Source organism: Megascapheus bottae, chromosome 26 (genome assembly GCF_031878675.1).
Source record: "Megascapheus bottae isolate mThoBot1 chromosome 26, mThoBot2.hap1, whole genome shotgun sequence".
Classification (NCBI taxonomy): Eukaryota; Metazoa; Chordata; class Mammalia; order Rodentia; family Geomyidae; genus Megascapheus; species Megascapheus bottae.
In genome coordinates this window covers 7,342,837-7,356,459 of record NC_143534.1, presented here as the reverse complement: position 1 = coordinate 7,356,459, position 13,623 = coordinate 7,342,837, and the positions used below count along the sequence as shown (strand labels likewise).

The 13,623-nt window shown below is 40.6% G+C and overlaps 1 protein-coding gene across 3 annotated transcripts in view; it reads right to left on the bottom strand.

Annotated features, from left to right (window-relative positions):
* Positions 1–9,643: 9,643 nt before the first annotated feature.
* Positions 9,644–13,623, bottom strand: part of Taf3 (TATA-box binding protein associated factor 3) — a 118,809-nt gene continuing 114,829 nt past the window's right edge. For all 3 annotated transcript variants that reach the window (XM_090318871.1, XM_090318869.1, XM_090318870.1), the window contains exons 6-7: positions 10,832–10,938; positions 9,644–10,055 (exon numbers count right to left, since the gene is read on the bottom strand). In XM_090318871.1, the coding sequence (XP_090174997.1) occupies positions 9,938–10,055; positions 10,832–10,938 (225 nt within the window). In that variant the 3' untranslated portion in view covers positions 9,644–9,937. The remainder of the gene's footprint in view (positions 10,056–10,831; positions 10,939–13,623) is intronic.

Below are 13,623 nucleotides of genomic sequence, written 5' to 3'. Positions count from 1 at the left end.
CATTCAAGTTGGAGCTTTCCTTTATCTGACCCATGTTTTGCACTGAACCAGAAGTTGACAAAGATTACAAATGCAGGTCTGGGAGTGTGGCCTAGTAGAGTGCTTGTCTAGCATACATGAAGCCCTGGGTTTGATTCCTCAGTACCACATACACAGAAAAAGCCAGAAGTGGTGCGGTGACGTAGGTGGTAGAGCACTAGCCTTGAGAAATCTCAAGGTCCTGAGTTCAAGTCCCAGGATTGGCCAAAAAAAAAGCATGCATGTGCATGCATGGGAATGCATGGAGCCCTAACACAGCCTTTTCCTCCCAGATTCAGTGTTACCTTAGGTTGCATTAGATTGCATAGTGCAATCATTCCACAGAACCAGTGACAATCAATTGTTCCTTGACTTCCTGTGTATCAACACACTGGCCGTGTGTGCTGCTAATGGATGAGCTTAGGTCTGGCCCTGAGTCATAGTTATCCTCTTACTCTCTGCTCTGTTTATCACACAGACATGTACAAGCGCTCTGGACCACCCACATTGGAGAAACAGCATGGGCAGGAACTTTCCTGGCCTGCCCAGCTTCCAGGTCAAAGAATCAAACAGAGCTCACCTCGCTATTCCCATGTGCCAAGCCTAGACTCTAGTCTGAAGATTACACAGGGACAAATGTTGAGTCTCGGAAACCCTCGAGATAGCGAAAAGAAATTATTGAAAGGGAAAAATAAGACCTATGAAGGGCTTTACAAATAGCCACACGAGGGTAGCATTTATTGAGCTTTTATCATGTGTTAAGTGCATTGTATATGATTTCATTTAATTTTACAACTCTCCAAAGCACATGTTCTTCCTTTTCTCCTTTTAAAGGGAAGGAAATGGGGAGTTAGAGAAATTCAATGCTTTATTCAGTAGTTAAGTGACAGTTTTTAAATTTGGGTTCTGATAGGAAAAATCAACTCTTGGTTAAGACTCTGCTAGCTAGATTGGTTGACATAAGACCCGGATGCAAGTGAAAAAGGAAAACCCCCAGAGAAGCACCAACAAAATGTACAAAGCTCATCACAACCCGGTACTTGTACTGTTGATGTAGCACTGTCCCAGCATGCCAGAGACCTTGGCTTCCACAAAATAAAATACAATTGTACACTGGTAATTAATTCATGCCTGTAATCTTAGGTACTCAGGAGGCTGAGATCTGAGGACTGTGACGTAAAGCCAGCCTGGCAGGAAAGCCTGTGAGACTCTTAATTCCTAATATCCACCAGACAACTGGAAGGGAGTGGTGGCTTAAAGTGGGTAGAGGACTAAGCCTTGTGCAAAAAAACAACAACCACATATAGGTACACACAAAACCCCAAACACACACACACACACACACACACACACACCACCACCAACACCACCACCACCATTCTATGCACTTGGGGGCACTGGTCTGACCAGTTCCACTTAATTTGTAAAAGTTAATGAAAGTCCAAATCATTCCTTTCATTGTAGTGCAAAAAGGATTGGAAGCATCCTTTTTAGAAAGGTGCTTGGACCTCTGCATGTAGAACCAAATCCCCCAGCTCACAGGTAACAAGCCTGTGTCCCCTTAAAGGAGAGCTATTTCACCTCAAGACATTCAAACTCAGATTTCCCCAGCTCTGTGCTAGCTACCTTCTCTCCTCAGCAAAAGAAGATCAAGCAAAAGCCACTCTCCCTTAGCCCAGACCTGTTTTCATGTGGGTCGGGGCATTGTGTGGTGCAGGCATTGGCTGAAGAGTTAGCACTCTCTTCTCCAGGGAGAAGTCCACGCGAAGTTAGCCAAGATTTCGCTCACACTTTAAAGAAACATGTGAATAAACAGACAAAAACATGCTTAGAAATCATTTTTCCTTCTTCTTCCTCCCCTTCTGACTTTCCTGATCAGGCTGGCTTGAAACTCTGGTCCTCAGATCTCAGCCTCTTGAGTAGCTGGGATTACAGGCATGAGTCCACCATGCCTGCCTTTTTTCTTTATTGACTCATTTATTTATTGACTTTCTTATTTAATATCAGATCTGATCATTATTACTAGGAAGGTTGATTTTTATAAATTTCTTTTTCATCTTTAATTCTTTAGTTAAAAATTATTATTATAAAGGTGCTTTAGAGAGGGCTGACACTTGCACGGCAGATAAAGAGTGCATTTGTTTATGAACAGTGTCACCCTTTCCTTACTCTCCCCAGTTTTCCCCTCCTGTTTCCACTCCCCCTGTTATCAAGTTCTTTTTCAATGCAGTGACCAGTACCACTGCTGTATTTGTTTACCCTTTGTCCCTCTATTTCTGTGCCCCTTTTACTCTGCCAAAGAAAGAACCTCTTGTTTCCCATTCCTGGAGTTCATTTGGATAAATATTATTTTATGTGATCGGAGGCACACAGGCATTGTGCCTTTGATGTAGATCCTTTAACAGTATCCTCTTTTGGTCTCCTTTGTGTGAATGCCTAGAGTCCATTTATAAATGAAGTCTTTTTGCGTGTGTGTGCTGGAATTGAACCCAGGGCCTCTCACAGGAGCAGCTGCTTTACTACTGAGCTACATACCTAGCTGCTCTAGAAAATAAAGCTGGAAAATGGCTAATACAGTTCTAAAGTAGTTGTAGAACTTCCTTATATGCAATATTATATCTAATAGAATCCATACTCTTAGCTCCCTTCAGTAATAAGAGGCTCAGTACCCTGGAGGAACCCTGAGCTTGCTTACTCTTTCCCCATCAAAACTACCTCTCTTCTTGCAGAGGCAACTCTATTCTTACTTTTATTAAGATCATTTCTTGTTTTCCCATCTTTAGATGTATCTCTGAATAATACAACACTGTTGCCTCTTTTTAAACTTTATCTTTGTACTTATTATTTGTGTGTGTGTGTGGGTCATGGGGCTTGAACTCAGCCTGGGTGCTGTAATTGAGCTCTTCAGCTCAAGGCTACCACACTACTCTTGAGCTCAGCCCCACTTCCTGTTTTCTAGAGGTCAACTGGAGATAAGAGTCTCAGGTCCTTTTGTGCTCCAGCTGGCTTTGAACCTTGATCCTCAGATCTCAGCCTCCTGAGTAAGCTAGGATTACATGCGTGAGTCACCAGCACCTGGTTGTATTTTGGTTTTTAAGACAAGGGTTGTACTCTGTATCCCAGGGTAGTCTTGAGTTTGCAATCTTCCTGTCTTTGCCTCCCAAGGGCTGGTATTATAGGTATGCAACGTATTTATTTGTTTGAGACAAGGTCCTGCTATGCAGCTCAAGCCAACCTTGAACTTATTTCCCAGGCTGACCTCCAATAGAGTCTCTTGATTCCAATTCTTCCTGAGGCTGGAATTGCACCAATAGGCCTAAGAAAGTCAAAAGCCTAATCTTCAATGAACCAGACCCAGACCCAAACAGCCAGGACTGGAGGTGTGGGGTCAAGTGGTCCAGGGCAACCTGGGAGCAAAAACGCTAAGAACGAGTGTGAGGCCTTGAGTTCAAGCCCTAGTGTCTGCACACACACATGCACCAGCACACACAGACACAAAATGTCATGGACATTTCTACTCAGACTGGCTCTGGACTGTAATCCTCAGATCTCATCCTCCTGAGCAGCAAGCATGTGGCCCTATTTGCACTTCTGATGGAAGTGGCAAGTTATTACCCCCAGCCATTGGTTGAGATGGGGTCCCAAGAGTGTGTTTTGCTCCACTTGGCCTCCAACCCTGATTCTCCTGAGTAGCTAGGATCACAGGCTGGAGCTACTGAAGATCTGTGAATCTCCTTGTTGGCTTTTTATCTGCTGGATCTCTCTGCAGCACTGGATACACGCTCTCCTTCATTTTGTGACCTTCCAGTACACAGTGTCCCTTTCCCAGAGTGATGACTAACAGACCCTTCTGAGAAATGTATGGATATGGCTGAGTATGTATGAATATAAATAGTTATGTCAAAATTAATAGAAGGAACAGCATGAATGCACACACCTGTTATCTCAGCAATGAGATTGTGGAAGCAGGACGGCCCTGAATTCAGGGTCGTCATGGGCTACCTTGATCTCATGCTAGCCTGGGCTATATATGAGATCCTATCTAAACTGACAAAACAGGAAAGATGGAAAAATTAGGTACTCTACTTTCTAAAAGTTAGTGAAAAAAAATTTAATCACCATCCCAAACAGCGTAAGGAATGATCCGACAATAACTAGACAGTGTTGGTGGACACATTGAATTTTAAATGCATCTATACCTTTAAATGAGCCCACCAGAACCAATGAACATTTCCTTAAAATCATTGAACTCATCAGTAGTGAACTCATTAGTGGCAATAACAATGACCTTCATCAGGTTTTGCTTAAAAGAATCCTACTTGAAATGCTTCACCAAGCAAGGACAAGACCAGACAAAACTTCAAAAACCAAATGACTCGATTCTAGGTATATAGTGGGAAATTCTTGCTAAGTACCTGACCATTTCTGTCCTGAAAGCCTAACATACTTAGGTATTGCACAATGTATCTTTGTTTCAATGCATTTTTACACGATTTCTACTCTGCTAATACATAGGATAGTTCATACATACACAGAACTTGAAAAAATTTGTCCGTTCTAAACATACATAAACATAAAACTGTATTACACAGAAAACCCCAGATACAATCTAAAGTGAATAGAAAGATTGTGTGTGGAATATGGGAAAAGCTGTAATCCCATCTACCCAAGAAGTGGAGAGAGGAAAATGGAAGTTCAAAGCCAGTTCAGGAACGTTAGTGAGACTCGATCTCAAAATCAAGCTAGGCATGGTGGTACATGCATACCTATGGTTCCATTCCAAAGGAAGTGTACATAAGAGATTGAATTCCAGGCTGGCATCTGTATATATTCCATACTCACCTCAAAAATAACTAAAAGAAAAATGGCTCAAATGATAGAGTGAACTTATGACACCCCAAGTTCAAATCCCATCAAAAAAGAATCTACCCTCCCCCCAAGGGAATGAAAATTGGGGTAAGAACAAGTAAGGACTATGCTTAGAGTTTGGTACAATTTTACTTTTATACAAAGGTTTGTACTCAGGGCCTTGTGCTTTACCATGTCAACGATGCCCCAGCCATTTTGTTTTTGTCATTTTTCAAATATGCTCTCACATTTATACCTGGAGTATGCTTTCCACATAGGCTGGGACCACAGACATGTACCAACACACCCACTTGACTGGCTTATGTCTCTCAACTTTTCATTAAGGAGAGCCTTGGCCTGTAATCCTGCCTGCTGGCTGGTTGGAATGCAATGTATTTGAATATATAGAATCCTTAAAGAATGGAGTGGATGGTGACTCAGTGCAAAAGTGCTTGCTCACTCCAGTGTACGAGGTTGTAGGTTGATCCTTAGCACCAATGAAATTGCATGAAAAAATGCAAAACCATGGACAAATGGAGTCTGGAGCCTCAGAAACTGCAACTCTGGGAATAAACTTGGTCTTAATAAATATTTGACCTTTTCAGGAATTGTCCCTAGCAAATGTAGAATTAAAAAAATGTCTGATTAGGGTGGGGAGTTTGGCCTAGTGATACAATGCTTGCACAAAGACCCAGGTTTGATTCCTCAGTACCACATACACAGAAAAAGCCAGTAGTGATGCTATGGCTCAATTGGTAGAGCGCTAGATTTGATGAAAGCCCAAGGACAATGCTCAAGCCCAGAGTTATGCCCTAGGACAGGCCAAAAAAAAAAAAAAAAAAAAAAGCCTGATAAGGTTCTACAGACTTAATGAAAAACTTGTGTTAGTTTCTTGGGATGACAAAACTAACAAGTATTCTACCAACTCACACATATTATTCATTATTCATTTAGTTTGGTGCTGGTGTTTTAAGGAACCCATGCATGCTAAGTACACAAGAGAGCATGCACCAAAGCACGGGAATCACATCCCCAGTCAAAATATTAATTTAAGTGGAATGAACAATCAATTGTCCAGTTCCTCTTATCTAATTTTGATGTCCTCCTCTGGCCTGCACACCTAGATTAATAGTTACTTTATCCTTTTCAAGCTACCACGAATGCAAGATTCTCAAAGAAATAGTGTCTTAACAGAAATGACTGATAGCATTGTAGAAAGAGATTTATTCAGGGCATTATCTATTCCATTCTTCAGTCAAGGTAACTCATCTACTTTTAGACTTAAAACTTCTAAAGAAAGCTGCTATGATCTAAAGAGATTGGCCATAAAACTATTTGTATTGAAAACTTAGCCCACATGCCGTTAGTGAACTTACTCATTAGCATTCTCAGTGGGAAGGTTTCCATATCTCCCTGCTCATTTTATACTTTAATTTGGTTAGTGGGTCTTTTGTTTAATCGTCCTATTGAAAGGCGAACAAAGGCGGTTTAGGTGACACTGTAGAGTAATGCACTATATTTTATCTCTGGAAAAAAAAAAAAGCTTGACAAAGTCAGAATTCTCTAATTCTCTCTGCTTTTCTTAGGAAGCTTGTAACCCCAAATCAGCCAGAGGATAAAGATCCTCAGTGCACTTACTGACTTACTGGCAGACACCTTCAGACTGATGCTTTGCCAGCTACTTCTGGCCCTGAAGGGTGATTATCGCACCAGAAGACTGGCTCAGTTTTTCCTTTTTTTTTTTTTTTTCTTGCCAATCCTGGGGTTTGAACTCTGAGCCTGGGTACTGTCCCTGAGCTCTTCAGCTCAAGACTACCACCCTACCCTTTGAGCCACAGCACCACTTCCCATTTTCTAGAGGTTAATCGGAGATGAGTCTTATGTTCTTTAGTGCCCAGGCTGGCTTTGAATCTCGATCCTCAGATCTCAGCCTCCTGAGTAGCTTGGATTACAGGATGAGCCACTGCGCCCAGCTTGTCCCTGAACTTCTTTGTTCAAGTCTAGCACTCCATCTCTTGAGCCACAGCACCACTTCCAGCTTTTTCTGTGTATGTTGTATGTGGTACTGAGGCATCAAATCCAAGGCTCCATTCATGGTAGCCAAGCTACCAGTAAGAAACATCCTTAGCCCGTCAGTTTTCTGTTTCTTAAGTATCATCTTCTCCAATAAAATTACCAGCCAAGTTCTACTTCTGTTTAGGAAGCTATTTAAATCATACAGCAGGGTTAAAAATGATGACTTCCACTTGGTAAACTTCTAGCTGTCAAGGAATTCCCTGAATTCCTGAGTACCTGATTCTCAGATCCAGCTGTTCCTTGCATTTCTGCTAAGGTTTCCTTCTTCCTGTCTCCTCACTTCAAGTTTTAGTGGACAGTTTTTCTCTGGACTGTCCCCCTCAATTTGTTCCTGTTATTGTCTCTCAATCAATGCTGCCTTTTCCTCTTCCCGTTTTGTTTTGCCATCATTTGGGGAAGTCCAGTATTTTCTTCCTGATGATTGTGGTGTTTACACACAGCTCTCGTTTCCTTTACTTATTATTACTTTCTGGAGAATGACTCTGACCAATTTCCTAACTTTTCTTCGTATCGTTGACATTTTCTTTTTTTCTAATCCTTCCTTTCTTTCTTTCTTTCTTTCTCTTTCTTTCTTTCTTTCTTTCTTTCTTTCTTTCTTTCTTTCTTTCTTTCTTTCTTTCTTTCTTTCTTTCTTTTCCTTTCAGTTTCTTGAATCTTCTTTGGATGGTGTCACTGAGACCACCAGTTCATTTCACATAGGCTACTGAACAGTCTGTAAGATGGTGACAACTTTTGGTCTCTAGTGACCTGGACTGGATTCGACTCACTGACCAAGAGGTGAAAGGCTCTGTATTCCATTACTAATCCCTTGAGCCATCCAGCCCCCTGAAAATGATTCTTTGGTTTTATTATTGCAAAGACCATTTATAAAATCATGAACTGGATTTAGGAAAGCAACCATGAAATAGCAAGGGACAACAAACTGATTGAAATTCCTTGAATGTAGTCCGGGATGAAGTCTCTCAGACAGGAGGAGTGGGCAAAAGTTATATATACGCACATTCGTTCTTATGGCAGTAGCATGACCTGCTCACTTAAACGTGGCAACTTTAGATCCACTGACCATGCCTCAAGGAACTAAATCCTAAATAAAGAAAATGGAAAAGCAAACTATGAAACAGCCAATAATCTTTATTTTGCACTTCCCCTATCCCCTATCCCCCTCTGAAAAGCACTAATGGGTAGATTTGTGCATGTGAAAATATTGTATAAAGTATTTAGTATGATCTCAAATGAATAAAACAAAAACCACACATCTCAACATGAATTCTTTGGGGGGAGCAGGATAGAAAAATTCTGGATTTAGAACAAGGAGGGCAATTATGTACTGTACTTTTGAAAGGTCTACTCCATTTCCACTGATTTGCAATTTAACATCACGGCTGAAAACCACATTTCTATAACCACATAATATTTTAGATTAAGATGAATTCATATACTAATATCAATTGACTTTGCAGTAAAAACACTTCACATTTTCTATTAATATATTTGTATTAGATTCAAAGTCCATATTCTAGCATTCAAGATATCTACCACATGGGTCCAAATTACAATTATTTCAAAATCAAGTAAAAGTTCATAGTTACTGGTTTTTCCAAAGTCACTAAAATATGCTAATAAAGTTAAATTTGATGTCTTTTTTTACATTAAAAATAAAATATTTGGTTTACCTTTCAGATATCTATAACATATAATAAATAGTGGGCAGTATAGTAATATAATAAGGTTTTGAGATACCCTGAAATTTGATGCATTTTCTTAAAAAAATTCATAATATACTTCATTTCAGCCTTAAAGCACAATATCAATGAACAAATTTGTAGAAATAAAACAATATAAACACAATGCTACAGTATTTTTTTGTTTGGTTGTTGTCTTTTTTTTTTAACTTTTGTTGAACCTACATGTCCTTTTAGTAAAAGGTAGAGAAATTACAGAAACAAAATAGATGACAAACAAAACAATTTCAAAGCATAAACTCTAGATTCAAATAGCCTCATTCTCCTTCCAACTGCTAGGGTCCTCTTACCCAAAAGTTTTGGGCACTGCACAGTTTTATTCAGCTCAACGTAAATTATTCTGCACTATGGCTCTTTTTCTATCATCTCCTTTGCCTATGTACAGTAGTAATTACAGACATGGCTGAAATCCCAGTGGATTTCAGAGAAAGCCAGAATTAAACACGATAAAAATTTAAAAAATAACTAACTTCATAAATATTTATTATTTACATTAGGAGAAATTTTTAGTATGAAGTTTTTCTTTATACAAGTTGATGAAATGTACAAGCAGTGAGAAGAGACTCCAGCAGTTTAAAGAAGGGCAAAATTAGAATGCAACAAAGATATCAAATAGGTTAGACAAAAATAATTTGCACAGAAGCAAACAGGACATGATAGAAACCTTTTTCTTAAAAAATATAAGGTATTTCACAAAAGCCTGAACATTTTACAGGTTAGTACTAAAAACAGGGTCGGGGGAAGCTTCATATATTCTCATCACAAAAATATTTACCAATATCCCAAGTGGAGTTTTTGTTTATGTTATGACGATTATTTTATTCTACAGGGAAAGGAGTTGAAAGCTGTATACAGACTAATGATACCATCCTTAAATTACAGCCAAGGCAGTTTATACATTATCTTCTCATCTTACACCTTAAGAAAAGGCTCTGGAGAGAATAAAGGAAAGCAAAGGGGAAGATGTATGGTCTCTTTTATTAATAATACTTGTCACTGGTAATAGAAAAATGGAGATGGGCAGCTCTCAGGCCATGCCCCTTCTGGAGTTTTTCTTCCATCATGCCACTGTGGAACCTCAGAATGTTTCAGGAGGGAAAGCAGAGAGTGGTGCTGTGTTCTTGTTCTCTCTCCTCACGAATTCCTTCTCCACCGGCCTGGGGGCCTTGTGATGGCAGAACCACCCCAGCTCCGTTCAGGGCACCAGGGAGGCAGTCTTCGCTGACCCTGCACAGTCCAGCCTCGAGGAGCTGTCAGTGAGCCCGGTGCTTCCTCTTCTTGTGCTTCTTATCTTTCTTCTTGTTGGCAGAACACTTGGCACAGAACCACTGCATCTCTTCTGGTGGGGCAGCCATAAGTCCAACACAGGGCCTACACACAAATATACATTCCCATCAACAAGATTCCTACAATTTCATTCTGTTACTTCCCATGCTTTCGAACAACTTTAAAGTCTATAATGTATTCACCAGAAATCAAATAACTTATATAGCACTACCGTTAAGTATCTGAATTATTACTATTTTGTGCTGGGCATGGGGCTTGAACTCTCAGGGCTTGGGTGCTGTCCCTAAGCTTTTATACTCAAGGCTAGGCTAGCATTCTACCACTTGAGTCATAGCTTCCAGTTTTTCTGGTGGTTATTAGGAGACAAATCTCATGAATTTTCCTGCCTGGGCTGGCTTTAAACTGTGCTCCTCAGATCTCAGCCACCTGAGTAGCGAAGATTACAGGTGTGAGTCACCAGTGCCTGGCTGGCATTTGAATTATTTTATTACATAATGCCTCTTTTTACAGGCATTATCAAGAGATTAATTAGTTCATTCATCCTTCCATCTAAAAATAGTGTAATTCTTCTTAGCAACACTCCGTTTTCATCTTACAGGCATCATGTTATAATAGAACAAATATCCTTTTACATTTGATATTTTAAAGATAAATAAAAGATCGCTTATATCTTGATTGAGCCTCACCAGTCTTTATCTCTGCAGTTTTTATCAAGTTTGTTTTCAGGGAGTTGCGTGAAGGGCTGTAGCTCATACTGAACATGAGTAGAGAGGAAAAAGGAAACCACTACGTGTCTTTTTTATTTTTATAGGCCTTGTTTCCTCCTGGAAGTCGGGTAGGTAGGGGGCTCTGGGACTCACCAGTGGTACCAGTCATCACAGCCGTCACAGCCAATCATCGGACTCCCGTCATCAGGCTTGTTGCACCCAGGGCAGAACCAGATCTTATTGCCCCACTCATCTCGGATCTGAGGGAATTTCAGGGGAAGGAGCAAACCCAGGTGGAATAGGGAAAAAGAACCAACAGAAGACCAGAAAGAGTGGTTACAAAAACCTGACAAATTAACCTGAAATTACAGATTAGTACTTCATTAAAGTCATAATCACATTGTGTACATGTACATGTATACAATGTCACAATAAACTTCTCTTGTACAGCTAATGTACGCTAAAAAATTCTTAACAAAATGAGCACAGTTATTACTCTTCTGGAAGCATATGAAGTAAATGATATGCACAATGACATGATCTTTCTTTCCTTCAACTTTTATTTTCTTTTCCTTTCTTTTGGAGACAGTTTTTCTTTGTAACCCAGGGTGGCCTCAAACTTGCAACCTACTCGGCTCAGCTTCCAAAGTGCTGGGCTGGGATTATAAATCTGTACTACCACATCCAGTTGTGATAAATCATTGCTAATGAATATTCTAAACTTTATTGTTTATGTTATTTCATAATCACCTCTTTGAACCATGTGCTGAAAGTCTGTATCATCTGAAAAATTCCTATAGCCACATCAGTTCTTAATGATTAGGGTCTTTCCTGCCCCCCCCGCCCCTGGTCTTCGTTTTTAAACAATTCTTTTATCCATGTAGTAAGAGTGCTAGGCAAACACTTTACTCACTAGGCCACATTCCCAACCCCTCCATCCTGCGTCTTGAATTCAGGGTCAAGATGCTATCCCTGAGCTTCTTTTGCTCAAGGCTAGAGCACTGTCACTTGAGTGACAGCTCACTTCTGGCCTTTTCTGAGTAGTTTATTGGAGATAAGAGTTTCACAGCCTTTCCTTCCCTAGACTGGCTTTGAGCTGCGATCCTCAAATCCTCAGCCTCCTGAATAGCTAGGATTACAGGTGTGAGCCACTAGCACCTGGCATGATTATGGTATTAATGGCAAAAATAACTGGCATTTCTCAAGCACCCATGGCTTCCTCAAGCACATCATAGGCAGGGAGTTATATATACGGCCAAACATGCATGTATCACTCAATTACTTATTAGCCAAACCCTTCTCCTCAACAGGCTGATACGATCAAGGATATAAAAGAGTTGTTACTAAGTAACTTTCCATTCCTTTCATGACATTTTTAGAAAAGCACAATCAACTAAATGGCAAATGAAATAAGGGGGCCAAAGAACCTCACATTTAATCATTATTTTGCTACAAATATTATAAACTGGAGTTTATTAACTTAGTAGTTAAATAGGAGGCATCTTTAATTATACTGCAAGACAGAATTCCATACAGGAACCAAAAAAGCAGCTGTGAGTAGGAGGTAATGTGAACTGTTTTCACATGTCTCCCTGCCCGGAGGGAAGTGCACCACGTGGAGACAGTCAGCCGTCCTCATGCACCAGCCCTTCAGGGGCTGGGCTGTTCCAGTGCTCGGTGCCCCAAAGCTACCACGCATGGCCAGTCTTGCTGCTGGGTGACCTTTCTTGAAATTAGCAGGCCATGACTCTGCTACTTAAAAATTTTGCCTTTGCATGGGCACCACCCACTATGTCACAGTTCACTAAGTTCTCTCAAACATACTGCTCTATTTACGCATCATGAAAGAGCATTTGGAGAGGTCAAGACTGGGAAACAAGAGCACTGGGACCGGAAGTGCCACCCCAACACCACTACTAGACAGTGACACATGGGCTCTGTGCCCTCATCACATCTGTCCTCAATCCACAGTGTCTCTAGGAATCCGAGGCTTCTCAGCTACACTGCCATTCCCATGAGGCCTTCTCCACGGTCTTACCCCACATATCCACTGGAAAACCATTACTATTTTTCTTTTCTGCCAATACTGGGGAATTGATTGAACTCAGGCCTCGGGCTCTTGTGCTTGACTTTTTTGTTCATGACTGGCTCTACAATTTGAGCACACTGCCACTTTTAGCTTTTGCTGAAGACCTCACTGCTTCCCAGTCATGTCCATTCACAAAGGCCAGGGTTCTGGCCAGGCTAACACAACCACCTGCAGAGCCGGTAGTCACAGCATGCCACTGCCTTCACACCCCACCAGTGTTCCGCGTGTGCTTGGTGTCACTCTACAGTGTCCATGGAGTGTATCTTTAAACACTTCATAGCCACAGTGCATTTGGGGTTTGAGCAAGATCAGAAACTACTAAGAATGTGGGAGACAAGGGCTGGGGGTAGGGTGCCAGTGTTGTATGCTTCCCTAGCAGTCCAGGGCTGGTGTTCAATTCTCAGCACCAGGAAAAAATTACCTAAAATACTCCCTGGGTCAATATGGACTCAGTAATCATGGTGGATTTTGTAACTCAAAGTCATCTTATACACTGAGGAAGCTCTGCAGTCTAAAAGTCCATTTCTACTTAACATATAAGCCCTGGAACATTTTGGATCTAGTTAATAACACACGGTAGTTTGTATTATAACTCACAAACAGCTGGTTTATAGAATATGACATAAATTGTATTCTTAAGTGAATAACTTTATTGCTTGCTCAAGAAATTCAATTTGGATTTAAATGTCAACATTCATTCTTGTATTCATATGGTGATACTGTTGCCTATAATCTTATTCCAAACTAATATAAAACAATGAACAACAATGCTCTGACATTCTGAAGACTGAATAGATGATGTTGCAATATAATGCTTTTCAGCCAGAAGTTTGAAAGCACTTCTTTCGTTAGGAAG